Raw genomic sequence first — 17835 nt, forward strand, 5'->3', positions numbered from 1 at the left:
CTCGCTGGTGCTGGAGATTCATTCATTTAGGCAGGAGTGCAACATTATCGAGCCCGAAAAGTAGCTGGGCAGGGTGTAGCTAATATTCGACTCCGGTGAAAGTGAATGACAGATGCAACGGCGGGGGAGGGGAAACATCACTCCATCATAACACCTACCTTGTAAATAAGCGTTTCCTGGAACTTTTTGCTGCAAGAAACAAGAGGAAGTTGAATGGGTTAGTGCTGTTTTCATATAAGGGATGCGCCAAAAGTTATTGGTTGAAATCAAAGTACATTTTCTGTTTTTGGATGAAAATGGACAAAAAGTGCATTTTTGGTATTTGGTGGCAAAATGAGCCCAATATTCTCCCACGTCGCGCAGGCCGGCCATTGGCCCGGGGGCAAGAAGGCTGCCTGGCTGCCGGGAACCGCCTTTCCAGGGTGCCATGAAAGCGTGCGCGTCACCTGGAAGGAACCAGAAAGCTTGCAAGTCAGCTACGTTCATGCCGCAGGGTATGATACCCGACTGGGAGTCTTTTTTTTTCTTCAATTAAAATTGACCTATCTCCATCGTCATTCACATTAGAAAAATGAATTTGACTTGTAATGTGAGCGGAATGCGTCCGTGAAGTGACACGTGTGCAAGTGTGGCCGTAAGTGGAGGTCTAAATTGGGACTCATTTGACCAGCACCACGATATATTTATCAGTTCTAACGCATCTTCATCTCCCCGCGGACTCTTCTGCTCTTCGGAACGCCATTGCTATTTAGGCCTGACTATTTAGGCCTGACTATTTTGTAGGAATTTAAACTTGGCGCATGCTTAATTTACGCTGTGTGGCACAAGTCCTATTTTTGTTTTGCGCTCAAGTGGTGCAATTTGGACATGTGTGATGGTAGCATAAAAAAAAAAAAAAAAATTGAGTAATTGACATGGCTGCATTTTTTAAAATTGCCCATATTAATAATGTCAACCACAACAGTATGCTCACCAAAGAGTTGAATATATTTTAAAACTCTTCTTGAAATTAAGTGTTTTACAGATTCGATTTTTTTTTTAAATGCACCAAATATGCAAATAGTTGACTTTTTCGACGAACAGCTGCGACGGGTTGCATAGAAAAACTACATGTAGGCGAATTCCCGCAAAACTAAACCGAGTATATTCAATGAACTTTGCTAACACGCAGTATTACTTGGTGTGCCCGGAAGAAGATTCTTTTCCCATCAAGACTCAACAAGCTATTGTCGAATCGACCTTGACGTCACCGAGTGTTAAAATATTTACAACAGTGTCCACCTAAACAACACATGTGGGCACATTTAAAAACAAACAAACAAACAAAAAAAACAACTGTCTAACCTGAACTACAGTGGAAGTGTTTAACAAATACATTGGCAACATTAAATTTGTTTCAATTATCAAATAAGCAAAATATTAACCTGGAGGTCACAATTGTTTGCTGTGAATCAATGAAGTCACCCAGGATATACGAAAGGCTTTGTTTGTATTATTGTTTCCTTTTGGATTGTCACTGACGAGGATTGACACTTACTAAGTTATTTATGTGCAATTTGGGTGTCTGTCCAGGCGGCTTGTGTGTTGTGTCAGTGTAAACACTTGGGCCTGATTAGGACCAGACGCCTGCCCCTCTACCCTATCCCCACCCGGCCCCTCAGGGAGGAAATAACAGTTTGCGAGGGTTCCGCGCGCTTGCAGCTAATTAAAAACGAGTACCGTTCGTGTTAAGCGGAACGTCTTCAAATTAACACCAAAGTCGAAGGACCTTCAGACAGATCATTAAAAAAAAAAATGTGTGCGTGTGAAGTGTCTGGAATGTCTCCACCTGCAGAATACCGAGAAGAGATGCCGGAAGGTGACCTGAGGGTAAGAAAACAATCGTCCCCCCCCCCCCACCCCGTCCCACCAAAAAAAAAAAAAAAAAAAAAAAAAAAACACGGACAAAAAAATATATATAGATAAAAGTGCGATTGAGTCGGGCGGTGTTTTCTTTTTTTTGGACTCTATTTAGATGGCTTCTTGACATGATAGCTCATAAAACTCAGTGACTGAAAACCTTGAGTAAGGGTGTGCTAACTTTTTCTTCCTAAAAGACGATATTTAGGCGGCGTGAGGAAAAAGACCGAAGGTAATTATTTTTTTTTGGAAAATTTTGCTTGTAGCAGCAGTTGTGCAAAATCTAGCTTCTACAACCGAGGTTCCACTTCAACTGCAATTGTCTAAGACCAAAACTAGCACTTTACAGGAGACACAAACCTGCGCGGGAAGGTGAACTTTACAGCGTTCTGGATGAAGCCGTAGCAACAGGGGCTGATGACGAACGCGGCGCCTGCCTGGATGCAGTGTTCCATCACCATGTCTGTCGCCACGCCGCACGCGTGGAGCGCGACCTGCCGCAAACGCAAAAAAAAAGGGGTTCATTTTGGGACATGGACGAGAAAATGCATGCTCGTCTGCTGGCATAGATTAAAGCTGATATGTCTAATTGTGTTTAGTGGAATTTTTCCGGATGCAAGACAATACACCCCAGAAAAATTATATGAATATTTTTGTCAACCACAAGCAATTGCCACTTGGCTCTGCATCAGGAGTCGCATTTGACAAAAGCTTGTTTGTCCTCCAGGTGGTCCTTTTGCGCATTCACTCGAGAAAACCTGTGATTATCAAAAGACTTGCTTCCTGCACTGAAATTAGCCCCATCCCACTCACACGGCCACGAAAAGAAGCTTCCAAGAATGTGTCAGTCGGCGTCCGGGAGTCTGAAAATGACTGGAAGTTGTCTTGACAGCAATGCCAAGGAGCGCAACTTTAGAGCCAGTGAGGAAACAAACAAACAGCGCAATCACCAGGAGCATGCCCGCAAAGTCAAGATTCAGCCAACCCTTTTCATGCACAGATCGCACAAAATTCACACAAGCGGGAATTTTCCTGGCCAAAATTGAGGCGGAGGTGATACCATTCTGACTATCTGCACGAGTGCATATTTATCGTGCCCCTCACTGCCACAAACAAACAAAAATGATTTGCATGTTATTCATTGTTTGCTTTTTCTGAAATGCTAGTTCGCTAAAAAACAAAAACACGTGAGCCGAGTTCTATATCAAACAGTATAATAAAGACACATTACAAACTATTTCCTCATGTTTTTCTTTTTACAAACAGTTGTGATGCAGTCCTTTGCCTCAAGGTCCGATGGCCACTTTGCAGCAGCTGTTGTGCAAGTGCCCGGATTTGAAAAACATATCATGATTTGCAAATGCGTTTCCTCTTTGGCCAGGAGGGCACAACATTCATGATTTCCAAAACCAATTTGAAATGGGAACTCATCAGACCACAGCACACGTTTCCACTTTTTCCGCCAAGTGACGGCACTCGGAAAAGTCGGACGTCAAGGCATTTGTCGGTTGAAGGAAAATTATTGCAACATAACGAACCAACTAAAGTAAGTTTGGCTAAATAACAAGTAGTGGGTAACTTGTGTGGAATATTAAAATCTAGCCTTTGACAGGAGTACAATACAATATAAATATACCGTATAAGGTTTAATTAAAAAAAGGCACTGTTGTGTGATGGTCCGTTCACTGAAGTAGAAAAAAGCTCGGGCAAACGAGCGAGCTGCAACTACAAATGTGTGGAGGCACAAATATTCTTACGAGGCACTTAAAAAAAAAAAAAAAACACCCACTTTACTGCCCACTGAGTAGACCAAGTGGAGAATAAAAGCCACAGTATTTCAAATGGAAGCAAGAAAATGGTGAATGTTCCGGGCTGAACAATGACACTTGAAGGTCTCCATCGTGACCAATGACCAAAAAACAGCAGATGGTCGAAATAAATTGGCACTATAACGAGGATTGCGTGGGAATACAAAACATCCATCTGTGACAATGGGGGAAATTTAAAAAGTTCAATACAGTTTCAAATGACCCACCCCAAAAAGTTCAACGGAATTTTATAAATGTGTGTGTGTGTGTGTGTGTATATATATATATATATATATATATATATATATATATATGTTTTTGTATTCCCACGCAATCCTCGTTATAGTGCCATGGGAGAAGGAGGTTGCACATAACAGCAGTGCACAATGGCTGGTGACCCTGAGAGAGGAGCACAGCAACCTCCCTGAACAGAACCCAGTTACCATAACAGTGGCAGACATACAGGAAAGAGTCTCAGATATGAAGAACTGGACAGCACCAGGCCCGGACATGGTCCACACCTACTGGCTAAAGAAACTCACAGCACTCCATGAGCGCCTAGCAGCACAAATGAACCAGCTGCTGAGGGATGGGACTCACCCAGGATGGCTAACCGAAGGGCGAACGATCCTGTTCATGAAGGATCCCTCAAAGGGTGCAGTCCCATCCAACTATCGGCCAATAACCTGTCTCTCCACGACATGGAAGCTCATGTCAGGCATCACTGCGGCTAAGATAAGTGGACACATGGATCAATACATGAGCGAAGCACAGAAGGGCATTGGTAGAGATACCAGAGGAGCCAAACACCAGCTCCTGGTTGACAGAACAGTCGCACAAGACTGCAGGTCCCGACGTACCAACCTGTGCACAGCCTGGATTGATTACAAGAAAGTCTATGACTCGATGCCACATACAGGGATCACTGAATGCCTGGAGTTGTATAAGGTGAACAGGACCCTAAGAGCCTTCGTTGCGAACTCGATGAGGATGTGGAAAACCACACTTGAAGCCAATGGCAAGCCACTTACCCAAGTGTCCATCAAATGTGGCATATACCAAGGTGATGCACTCTCCCCACTGCTGTTCTGCATAGGACTGAACCCCCTAAGCCAAGTAATCACCAAGACAGGCTATGGATACCGCCTCAGAAATGGAGCTACAATCAGTCACCTCCTCTACATGGATGACATAAAGCTGTATGCTAAGAGCGAAAGGGACATAGACTCCCTGATCCACACAACCAGGATCTACAGCAGCGACATCGGGATGTCATTCAGGCTTGAGAAATGTAGTCGGATGGTGACTAAGAGAGGAAAGGTAGTCCGCACTGAAGGGGTCTCACTCCCTGAAGGAACAATAGCAGACATTGAGGACAGCTACAAGTACCTCGGTACTGTATACCACAAGCCAATGGCAACCTCGAACTGGCAACAAGGAAAGCGGCTACGGCCAAATACCTCCAGCGAGTGAGGCAAGTCCTAAGAAGCCAGCTCAATGGCAAGAATAAGACCCGGGCAATAAACAGCTATGCCCTGCCAGTGATCAGATACCCTGCAGGAATAATAAGGTGGCCAAAGGAAGAGATTCAGACCACGGACGTTAAGACCCGAAAGCTCCTAACCATGCACGGAGGGTTCCATCCCAAATCCAGCACCCTGAGACTGTACGCAAGCCGAAAGGAAGGAGGACTAGTGAGTGTGAGAGCCACTGTCCAGGATTTTTTTTTTTTTTTTTTTTTTTTTATATGGCGCCGACAGGTATGGCAGCCTCGGTCACACGCTCCCTAGTATTATCCCTGTTTTTGTCATTTTCGTTAGTTTTTGGCGACCCTGAGCGGCTTACTTACACGAGGGAAAAGTTGCTGCGCATTGGGGAGTCTACGCTCGGTCTTTTTTCACCAGCACGCGAAAACCCACAAGGTTTTTCGGAGCTAATCGCGAGCGGAGCGGCTGCGCTGTACGGAGCATGGAAACGCCGCCGGAGGAGGGGGAAGAGAGCCGGCGTGCTCGTCAAGCTCCGGCAGCGCGGATTTCGAACCCCGCTCCCATCGATCCATCTTGCTAATCTACGATCTCTGCCAAACAAGATGGATGAACTTCTTCTCCTCACAAAGACCAACAAAAACTTTGCACGTTCTGCTGCGCTCTGCTTCACTGAAACCTGGCTCAGTGACCGCCACCCGGATTCCGCGCTACATCTACCCGGCTTCCGCCTTCTCCGAGCCGACCGCGACACGGAGCTATCAGGGAAATCGAAAGGTGGCGGGATTTGCTTCTATATCAACGAAGAATGGTGCACTGATGTCACGAAGCTCGACGCACACTGCAGCCCGGACCTGGAGTCGCTGTCTTTAAACTGCAAGCCATTCTACTCGCCACGTGAGTTCACCTCCTTTTTACTAATCGGTGTTTACATTGCGCCACAAGCTAACGCTAACACGGCGATACAAACGCTAGCCGAACAAGTAAACAACCTCGAACTAAAATACCCAGAGTCACCCCTGATAATTTTGGGCGATTTTAATAGAGCACATCTTAACCGTGAACTTCCCAGATATAAGCAGCACATCGACTGTTTCACCAGAGAAGGCAACATTCTAGACCACTGCTATACAACAATCAAAAATTCATACCGATCGGTCGCCCGTGCAGCATTGGGTCTTTCTGACCACAATTTAATCCACTTAATACCTACATACAGACAGAAACTCAAATGTGCTAAACCGGTTGTTAAGACTGTGAAAAAATGGACAGATGAAGCAAAGCTAGCTCTACAAGAATGCTTAGACTGCACTGATTGGGGCGTCTTTGAAACTTCAACGGGCACACTGGATGAATACACAGACACTGTAACATCATACATCAGTTTCTGTGAGGACATGTGTGTACCAACGAAGTCCTTCCGCTCCTTCAACAATAACAAGCCATGGTTTACTCCCAAACTCAGGCAACTCAGGAAAGAGAAAGAGGCCGCATTTAGAAGTGGAGATCGGGCACTGTACAAACACGCCCGAAACCAATTGACAAAGGAAATTAACATCGCTAAGAGAAGCTATGCAGAGAGGCTGAAAAACCAGTTCTCTGCTAACGACTCTGCATCTGTATGGAATGGCCTGAAAGCAATCACTAACTATAGAATGCCATCCCCCCAAACAGTGAACAATAAGGGTCTTGCTAATGAACTAAACATGTTTTTCTGCCGATTTGAAAAGGACACCCCCATTTCCCACACACACCCACCTCTACCAGAAACTACTCTATCTACCCCCCCACCCTCTTTTTCTCCACTACAGATCCACGAACAGGACGTGAGACGGCTCTTCAAGCAGCAGAAGATCAAGAAAGCTGCGGGGCCCGACAAAGTGTCCCCCTCCTGCCTGAAAGTCTGCGCTGACCAGCTGGCTCCGGTCTTCACACAAATCTTCAACAGATCTCTGGAGCTGTGTGAGGTCCCATCCTGCTTCAAACAGTCTACCATCATCCCAGTTCCCAAGAAATCGGCAACATCGGAACTGAACGACTATAGGCCTGTCGCCCTGACGTCTGTGGTCATGAAGTCCTTTGAACGCCTTGTGCTGAACCACCTAAAGAACGTCACCGGACCCCTGCTGGACCCTCTCCAGTTTGCCTACCGGGCAAACAGGTCTGTGGAAGACGCGGTCAACATAGGTCTGCACTACATCCTCGAGCACCTCGACAGCACAGGGACCTATGCAAGGATTCTGTTTGTGGATTTCAGCTCTGCGTTCAACACCATCATCCCGGAACTCCTCACCCCCAAACTTCTCCACCTCGGTGTGTCCCCTACGATCTGCCAGTGGATCCTCAGCTTCCTGACGGGACGGACACAACAGGTGAGACTGGGAGCAACAACATCATCAATACGCACCACCAGCACTGGAGCCCCACAGGGATGTGTCCTCTCTCCACTGCTCTTCTCTCTCTACACAAACGATTGCACCTCAACAGATCCAGCTGTCAAACTCATAAAGTTCGCTGACGACACCACGGTCATCGGTCTCATCAAAGACGGCGACGAGTCTGCGTACCGCCAACAAGTGGAGCAGCTGGAGCTCTGGTGCAGCCGACACAACCTCGGGCTGAACACGCTCAAGACTGTAGAGATGATCGTGGACTTCAGGAAACATTCTTCTCCACAGTTGCCCCTCACACTATCCAACTGCCCCGTGTCAACCGTCGAGACCTTCAAGTTCCTGGGAATCACAGTCTCCCAGGACATGAAGTGGGAAGTCAACACCATCTCCATCCTGAAAAGGGCGCGGCAGAGGATGTACTTCCTGAGGCTGCTGAGGAAGCATGGCCTGCCACAGGAGGTGCTACGACAGTTCTACACGGCAGTCATCGAATCAATCCTGTGTTCTTCCATCACGGTTTGGTTTGGGGCCGCCACAAAAAAGGACAAAATCCGACTTCAACGGACAGTTAGGACGGCGGAAAAAATCGTTGGCACCGCCCTACCCACTCTTGAGGACTTGCACACTGCAAGAATCAAGACAAGGGCACGGAAAATCCTCCTGGATCCCCCGCACCCTGCCCACCACCTTTTCCAGCTACTCCCCTCAGGCAGACGCTACAGATCCATGCGCACCAAATCCAGTAGACACTTAAACAGCTTCTTCCCTCTAGCCATTAACTCCTTAAACAGTCACTGACGTAGTCACTCTTCTTGTACTACAAATACTGCTACTGGTTACTCTAAAATGGTTCAATGATTTGTTGTTTACGATGATACTAATGCAGCGTGTTATACCGGAGACAAATTCCTTGTGTGTTCTACATACTTGGCCAATAAAGATGATTCTGATTCTGATTCTGAAACATCCAAGGTCCATGAATACATCAAGGAGAAGGCTCCAACGGATGACGTACTCAGAGAATGCCTCAGACAATGGGGAACAGAAGATGAGGCGCTGGAAGAGGGACCATCATGGGAGGACAAGCCCCTACACGGGATGTACCACCGGACCATAACTGAAGTGGCCGATCTCAAGAAGTCCTATCAGTGGCTAGAGAGGGCTGGCCTGAAGGACAGCACAGAGGCACTCATCCTGGCTGCTCAGGAGCAGGCCCTGAGCACCAGAGCCATTGAGGCCCAGATATACCACACCAGACAAGACCCAAGGTGTAGGTTGTGCAAAGAGGCACCTGAGACGATCCAACACATAACTGCAGGGTGTAAGATGCTGGCAGGGAAAGCCTACATGGAACGCCATAACCAGGTGGCTGGCATAGTCTACCGAAACATCTGTGCGGAGTATGGACTGGAAACCCCAAGGTAAAAATGGGAAACACCTCCGAAGGTGGTGGAGAATGACAGAGCGAAGATCCTGTGGGACTTCCAGATCCAGACTGACAAGATGGTAATGGCGAACCAACCAGATATCGTGATCATAGATAAAGGGCAGAGGAAAGCCGTTGTCGTGGATGTAGCGGTCCCAAGTAATGGAAACATCAGAAAGAAGGAACACGAGAAACTCGAGAAATACTAAGGGCTCAGAGAGGAGCTGGAGAGAGCCTGCAAGGTAAAGGTGACAGTCGTGCCTGTGGTGGTCGGAGCACTCGGGGCAGTGACCCCCAAACTAGATGAGTGGTTGCAACAGATCCCGGGAACAACATCGGACATCTCAGTCCAGAAATGTGCAGTGCTGGGAACAGCAAGGATACTGCGCAGAACCCTCAAGCTTCCTGGCCTCTGGTAGAGGACCCGAGCTGAATGAGGGACGGACACCACCCGAGGGGGGGGGTGAGACGAGGAATTTTTTATATATATATAAAAAACGTTTTATCGCTACTATATAATGTCTAATTGAAGTTCCTCATCTTACCTCAACATAGGTCCTTGCCACCAAGATGCCACAAGATGGCCCCGCAGCTATATGTTTATTGCTTTTGCATCCACAAGTAATTGGGATTATCTGTGAACTGTTTAATTTGTGACTACGTGACATTTACCAGAAGCTAACGTCGTAAGCCGTCACTAATGTGCGTTTGCAACACTGCAGCTCTGCTTACCCTCGGGGCGGTATTATTATGGAAATGAGATTATAATGTTCTCGATCATTGGCACGTTCTTGGAAGGAGGCGTTTTAACATAGATTTCCAGTAGTTGTTCAATTTTAAGCTTGATGGGTGGGTAGGCACTCCAAAGAACAAGCAGTTAAAAAAAAAATATATATATATATATATATATATATATATATATACTGTATATATTTTTTTTAATATGTTCCTTTTACAAAAAGCATCTGTTTCAAAATGTTTTTACATGTTTGGCCCTGGATTATATTTTGTTTCCATGATTTATATAGCTATTATAATTTACAAATTTTAACAAATGGAATGGATTCGCCTCAACCTTCCGGCTTACTAACTTTCGAGACGCAACGTATTGTAAAATTAAAACGACACAAAAAGGCAGAAACGTATGTAAGTATATTGCACACGTGTACTTTTTCAGACGTCAAACCAAGCACGCGCGGCTAAAGGCCTCACGTTTTATATTTATGCGCTTGGCCGCAGATCTTTCCGCCAAACAATTGCACACTTGCAGAGCTGCAGTCTTGGCAGCGACGTCGCTATGGAAAACGTCTATGTGGTGAACGCAGATGCAAGACAAATGACGGCCAGCTTGCCTGCATCCAAGCTGATATGTCTGGCAAGCATATTTACTCTTCCCACACTTACAAAACAGTTTGCTCTACTGACACTAAAACAGTTTGCTGTCCAGTGATTTGGAAGTAGTTCCGGCTGGCTTTGGGTGAGATGTGGCGGACGCTAAGAACTGGATGCCTGCCAGGCACATAACGTATGGACAGCACACTAAAAACCAGAGTCGCAGTTTTTTTTTAGGATTTGCGACATGCTGACCAAAAACTTGGGAATGACTTGGCATCTAAGTGACTCGACTTGACAATTAAGAATGTTCAAAAATGAGATGCGTCCGTCATTTTAGTTCAAATGAATTGTTTTTAAATCTCAACATTAAAACTGTAATGAAGGTCAGTTTAGCCTTGGAGTGCAAAGAGTTATTTATATTTCCAAAGGGGGCACATTTGAAAAAAAACAAAAAAACGCAATGATTCTACGATACGTACACCTGACAGTCCTTCATTCTTCATTTCTCGAGCCAAGCCGCCTCTCGTCTCTTTAATAACAGTGGCGCGCCGTGCTTGACAGAAGAGGCAAGCTCTAAAAGGCTCGCAATTAAAGAGCCACTTCAGGAAATGAAAAGCTCAAACAAGAGCGTTCAAACAAGAATGATCAATGGATGGCATTTTCACACCTAACAGTGGAAAAATACATCTTCAGCAAAGTGATGTGCGGCAATTCGTCTCATGCATTGATACTTAGATGCTTTGCATAATTATAATGACACTCAGTCGAGCAGGGACCTCCACCAAGGACGAACAATCCTTATTTGGATCAGCACCAAATTGTACTGTTTCACTGATACCCACCCCCTTTGCATATTGCTGCACTGTCATTAAGATTCATGTATTATTCAATGAGAAGTTAAAAGCGGATCTATTCTGTAATGTTAACAAAAGGGGGGGGGTTTTTTTGCTTCCCAACTTGCCTGAGGAATGTTCATTCGATATAACAGTAGTGCTTATAAGTAATAAGCAGATTTTGTGGATTCCTCCTTGTCTGTTTGGCAGAAACTTAGCTCGCTAGCAGCCAAACAAACAATCCAACAGACTGACCGACCAAACAACCAGCTACCTTCTGTTGGTAGGTAGGTAGGTAGAGTAAGTGAATGACTGACTACCTTTTACAGAATCATATGTGCCTATTTGCTAGCAACCTAGCCAGCTAGCAGTCAACCAAGGTACTAACTGACCGACAAAGTAACTAACTAACCAACTAAAGTAAGTTTGGCTAAAGAACAAGTAGTGGGTAACTTGTGTGGAATATTTTTTGCTAGCACCTGAGTTCCGTAGCGGCCGAACAAAAAGGTGAACTAACTAATTAGCTAACTAGCTCACTCACTCAATCACTCACTTAATCACAAAATGCAACATAAAATGTAGTGAACACACATTAAGTAGTTCAAGATTGTTGAGTATATAATGGATTTGGACAAGAAAAAAAAGTGCTAACTTTACATATGATTGTCATCTTGAATTTTCGAACATCTTCTGTGCTAAGTGATTCAATCTTGACCTTGCAATGCATCTTAACATCCCCTACCCATGAATGCTAAGCAATTTAGCTCAATATAATTCAGCAAATCATAACATTTCAGAACAACATGACATCCATCCATTCATTTTCTGAACTGCTGATGAAAAACATTACATTAAAAAAAATATTAGTGTAAGAAGCATTCGTTTGTCATTAAAAAAATCATTGTCTCATTTTTTTATTTTAAGTTGAAAAAGATGTATACTCACCCCAATTTGGAAGGGTCCAGTGAAATAATCTAAATTTGCCTGAATGAAGCCAATGTTTTGTAGACCGAGTTCTACACTGCGACTGTGCGCCCTGATCAGAGATTCTTCCTTGTTTTCGATGAGAATGACCTGTAACGAAAATCGATGCTTTGGTCAATATTTTCTGGCCGCTCACTCTTCCCTATACACAAAGCGTACGTAACGTTACCTGACAAAGTGGGAGGGCGTGAGCCAGAACGATGCCCACATGGCCCTGACGGCACAAAGGAGGTGAAGGGAAAGGAGTTATGTACAGTAATACCTTTAAATTGTATTTCTGGCCCTCAAGTGACACGACGACTTGCTCTGAGCAAATACACTGTATCAGCAGACCGACAACCAACAACAGAAGTTAATCACACAGAACAGAAAAGTGGAGTTTTTGCTCTTAACACAGATAAGGTTAGATCGACATTAAAAAAAAAGATAGATCGATAAATACATAAAAATCACCGTTCCACTGCAGAAATCCACCACAGTGTATCCTGGTTTGGCGAGCTGCGTCACCATGGCAACTAAATTATTCAGCTGTTGCCTCTTCTTGACTGTGCGGATGTTTGACATTTTCCCTGCAAGAGAGCACAAAAGGCCAATAACTTGATGATCACCGATGCTAAACAGGGTAAATCCAAAATGGGTGGGGGGGGGGGGGATCAATTATTTAATTTCATGGACACTATTGGCCAGAAATGTGACCATTTGAACTCTGTTGCTAACCAAAACAGCAGCACGGAGACATGTAAAAAGTGTCCCGATTGAATTAAAAGTGCCGATTTGTACCACATGCTGTAAACGGACTACTTCAATGATGTGGAATCAATGAGCATTCCAGGAAATGATCGGATGTGGTCACTCCAAAATGTTATTACACAAAAGGCCATCATAAATATGGAGCCAGGGCGACGCGGTGGGTCCAGTGGTTATCACGCCGACCTCACAGTGCAGAGGTACCGGGTTCAATTCCAGCTCCGGCCTCCATGTGTGGAGTTTGCATGTTCTCCCCGGGCCTGCGTGGGTTTTCTCCGGGTGCTCCGGTTTCCTCCCACGTTCCAAAAACATGCATGGCAGGCTGATTGAACACACTAAATTGTCCCTAAGTGTGAGTGTGAGCGCGGATGGTTGTTCGTCTGTGTGTACCCTGCGATTGGCTGGCAACCGGTTCAGGGTGTCCCCGCGCCTACTGCCCAAAGGTGGCTGGGATAGGCTCCAGCACCCCCTATGACCCTTGTGAGGATAAGCGGATCGGAAAATGGATGGATCGAAATATGGAGCCGGTTAGAAATCTATTATTGTCAAATACTTTAAAAAATAATCTTTCTGATAATCTTACCTTTGCTGACACCGACTGGAAGAGAAATCAATGCTCAAATATGATCAATTACTGATGTGTGTGGGCTTTGAAGACAGAAGTGAGGATGAGTTATGGTTAACATTTAGTTAAGCTGCACAAAATGTAGGGACGGATCTCCGTCTTAGCTCGAAGATCCCCTATACTGAATTTATTTTATTTTTGTAAAACCGAGGATGTGTGCACTAGTCTTTTGTAAAACCTTCAAAATGCGATAAAACAAAACCAGAAATCCTTTTCTGTGCTTACTTTACACAACAAGGGGGGAAAACTCGCAGAAATGTGTGGGTACATTCTCTTTGGCAGCGACAAGTACGGCACTTTCATTAGCGGTCGTTATAACAACAACACAAGGCTCGCTTGAAGAACTCTTACAAATATAAAACATGCGGGGGAGGCTTTCTGAACCCCCGTGGACTGACTACTTTCGCTGGCGAAACGAGACGCATGACTGGAGAAAAATTATCATTAGGTTCAATCACAAGTAACAAAAGAGGAGGAACACAAATAAAAGCGCACTCTGAGTAGCAGCGTTGCAATCGAATATTTTATGCAGTCTAATGTCAGGCTAGTGTATTTACCGCCAACAGCATGACAGTAATTAACATCATGATAGCAGCTGGAAGATTTTCAAATGTTCCTCTGTATCGAATGATGTCATCGCCCCTCAACCTGAACCAGGTGTTTTCTCATGAAAGCATTTTCTTCCCTGAATTTCCTCCACAGGCTCCTTTAAACCGAAAAGCACATACGGTTGATGACAAAGCAGCGTTTGATTTCCTGTTCATGATTTGGGAAGAGGGAGGGGCAGAGGAGGGTCCATTAGCCCTGGCTCGAGCTGCTGGCACTAAACCCTGAGTGCCTCCATTAGCCTTTGATTCCGCGGGACTGGCCGAGGTTTTATCGTCGTGCTCCATCACCAGATTAGAATGTAAACAGCTTGGAGAAGTAGAGCCTCTCCGGCACGAGCCCTGCGGGATAGAACAGCTCCTGTCTCTCTCCCACGGGAAATGTTGGTGTTAGCATAAGGAGGGCTGCGTGAAGATCGAAGATTAGGGCCGCGCTCAAGTTGTATTCGCGGCATTTTCGATGGCACTGGTTTAGTTTGGTGCTCATTCTGGGAGAAAATATTGTGTGCTACCTAAATTCCGTGATTTGCAAAGACGGAACTAAAAAAAAATAAATAAATAAAAAAAATAAAATGGTATTCTGTACACGCATGTGTACGCACATGCGCAAGCACACGGTGTACGCGCACGCTCAAATCGCCCTCTGTAACCGCGAAGTCATTATTTATCATACCATCCACAGTCAGGGTTTGATGAAATAAAATTCTCAATTACACAGAACCTTGCCTGGCCAATCCGATCAACTGTTGCCGATTGCCGACACCATTTTAAGATAAGATAAGATATCCTTTATTAGTCCCACACTGGGGAAATTTACAGCCTCCAGCAGCAAGAATGTAGGCAGAAAGAAGAAGAAAAAACAAACAAACACCGTCCAATTAAGTATTAAAAAATTTTGTGTACTGCGATGGAAGGCTCATTTATTCAAATCCTATCAAGAGAGCACAATGATAGCACATGTTTCTTTTTCACAATTCTAAATGTTACTTCTTACTTAGCTTGGTTCCTGTTTGTATTATAATGGCGCTAGGCAAGATTGGTTGGTACGTGTGCATTTTATTTCGGGAAACTCTGACTGTGGATGGTATGATAAACAATGACTTCCTGCCAAAGTGATTTGCGATGGTGTCTAAGTAATGATTTCGAGTCACATTGACTGTTTTTGATTTTGCATCCAGATCAGTTGTGATCCCCCACCCCCTTTAAATATGTAATTAGCATCAATGCATTGTGGCAAAGTTCCAAGGGATCTAAGATGGCAGGAAAGTCACAGGTATCAAAATCTGCCTCTCGGTGTGTGGGTGGCCATGGCACGTATTCCCGATCAGGACGTATATGCTCTACTACCAAACAACAAAAATAAAAGTAAACCAAAACATACAGTACATACATAGACCCCCCCCCCCCTGAAAAAAAAAGGTCTAAAATTCTCAAACGGTTACTAAAATGGCCTATAGAACAGTAGAGGCCGCAGACTGGTGGCTGGGGACCACTGGTGTAGGACATGGAGTTAAACCGTAATATAGGTTTATAAGCTTCCAAGGGATACTCCCACAACGTGCAGCAGTTTCACATTATGCTGCCACAGAGCAAAAATGCTCTTTACAAGTATTTCGACAAAGCTGTCACCTGTCCAGTGCTAAGAAATATTTCCGTGATGAAAAAAGATGATGTTTGGCGAGGCTTTTTAAAAGTAAAGCTCCAAAGAATTTGACTGCAGAAAGCAAGCTCTGGTGAATATTGTCCAGAAACAATCCCCCAAAGCCTCAGAAATACTCAACGCTGTAGCGCAGAGCACTTAAAAAAAAATAATCTAGTTGGTTAGTTTGAAAGGAGAAGAGGTCACTTCTTTGAGAAAGCCGCAATAGTGGAAGGGCCGGAAAGTTTGCTTTCACTAAAACTGTCACTGACTTTTTTTTTTTTGGCGTACTCGCGAAATGACGCGATGACAGCAAAAAATGGGACGCTAATGAAGTCAAACCAAAGTGGGGAAAAACTCCTTGGCGCGCATCCTTCAGCGGCTAAGGAATGTCTGTCAAAACATGACCAGACAGAGCTGCGGGCAAGAGCTTGGCTCGTGCAGGTTGCAGCGTGTACCTCGCTTGTTTGTGTAGCTTGGCCTCAAAAAACGTATAAAACTGTGTCATGTCCATTTAGCTCCGCCAAATTAATTCAATTGTTGGCGGAACTACCTGTCAGTATTACCCCAGACGAAATTCGAAACTGAAATTCGTTTTGGGTGTCTGTTCTACTTATCCAGGCATCAATTTTGTCAGCTGAGCTGAGGTGGGCGGTATATCTGGTGTACCAAACGCACAGATCCGCACATCGAGTGACAAAGGGCGAGTTTGGAAATATGGTCTGAGCGCGCACGGAATCACCTCGACTGTTCTCAAACTCAGAGCGTTGTTGAAATGTGCCGTTCGGTTATTCGCAGCGCACCCAAGCTTGTTACGACGATTCAAAATTTAAACGGCAGTCACACGACGTGGCAACGTCACAAATGATGCACAAAATGAATGGAAGCTTTCACGCAGGCGAAAAATTTATTTTTGGGTTAGAAGTGGACAAGACACAGCCACTACACAATAAAAATACTGCATAAAGAGTGCACAAACAATACTTGACCATATTTACACTGTATTATGTCTCATATTCGTCTTAAGTCACATTTACAGTCAACAACAAAAATATCGGAATTGGCCATTCTGCTCCAATATGACCATGCTATGCGAAAAAAAAAGTAACGTTCCAATAGTCAGCTGAAATGACTTGACACCGACTTGATGTTTAATGTACGAACGACTAGGTATCTATTGGGAAATATAAGTTTGAACTAGTGACTCCATTTTTGGCCCATGTTGTGCTCTCAAGCACTGCTCTGTCGCAGCAGATGAGGACAAAAGGGTCCAACGTATCCAACACATTGCATTGGCAGAATAAAATTGAAGCATCATAAATGAAATATCATAAACGACACAATTCTGATATGAACACATCTTTGGCCCCACCATTGTACACAACGGTTCTTGATGACTCCGTGAGTCTCGTCTTGTTGCTGCTACGCCGCAATCCAAAGAATCCCTGGTTTCCACAACTGAACCTCTGAATGGATCGGCCCTCATCATGTCGAGTGTGACTTACAATACGCAATGACACACTCAATATGGCTCTGATATAATTGCTTTGGCGCTGCATGGGTGATGTGCACTTAGCTAGCAAACGAGGCATTAATCAGGGGCTTAGTAATTAGCTACAATCATTATGTGTGTCATATGGACGATTAAACGAGCAATGGCATTCAAATTGATGGTGTCCCGAACCTGTTTTACTCTCCCGCGATGACACCGAGCGAGTATGTCTGTTTCCATATAACAGCATGAGAAAAAAAATGCTTGAACTGTGACCGTTGTGGCAATTGATTTAAAACTGAAGAAATAGTAAAATAAAAGTGCAAGCAATTCTAAACACAAAGCTCAAGAAAGTGAATGTCCTGGAACGGCACCAGTGCCCATCATCAACACTTGTTGGCAAAATGTATGCATCTACAAATGCCTTCCTCTTGGAAAAATAAACTACAGTGGTACTTCTACTTATGAAATTAATTTGTTCTGAAGAAATTTCTTAACTAGAAAATTTTGCAAGTAGAGACGCATTTTCCATGTAAATGGCCTAATCCGTTCCAAGTGACCCCAA

The 17835-nt window shown here is 44.6% G+C and overlaps 1 protein-coding gene across 5 annotated transcripts in view; it reads right to left on the bottom strand.

The window, feature by feature from the left end:
* Positions 1-17835, bottom strand: part of gstcd (glutathione S-transferase, C-terminal domain containing) — a 34877-nt gene that overhangs the window by 2776 nt on the left and 14266 nt on the right. For 3 of the 5 annotated variants that reach the window (XM_086120445.1, XM_086120442.1, XM_086120443.1), the window contains 5 exons: positions 12616-12731; positions 12332-12376; positions 12124-12252; positions 2260-2393; positions 159-189 (listed from right to left, as the gene is read on the bottom strand). In XM_086120445.1, coding sequence (XP_085976571.1) covers positions 159-189; positions 2260-2393; positions 12124-12252; positions 12332-12376; positions 12616-12731 — 455 coding nt within the window. The other 2 variants (XR_015101868.1, XM_086120444.1) reach the window with 2 other exon arrangements.

The sequence above is a fragment of the Hippocampus guttulatus genome, chromosome 9 (assembly GCF_054856545.1).
Source record: "Hippocampus guttulatus isolate MCC_2025c chromosome 9, RoL_Hgut_1.0, whole genome shotgun sequence".
NCBI classification, from domain to species: domain Eukaryota; kingdom Metazoa; phylum Chordata; class Actinopteri; order Syngnathiformes; family Syngnathidae; genus Hippocampus; species Hippocampus guttulatus.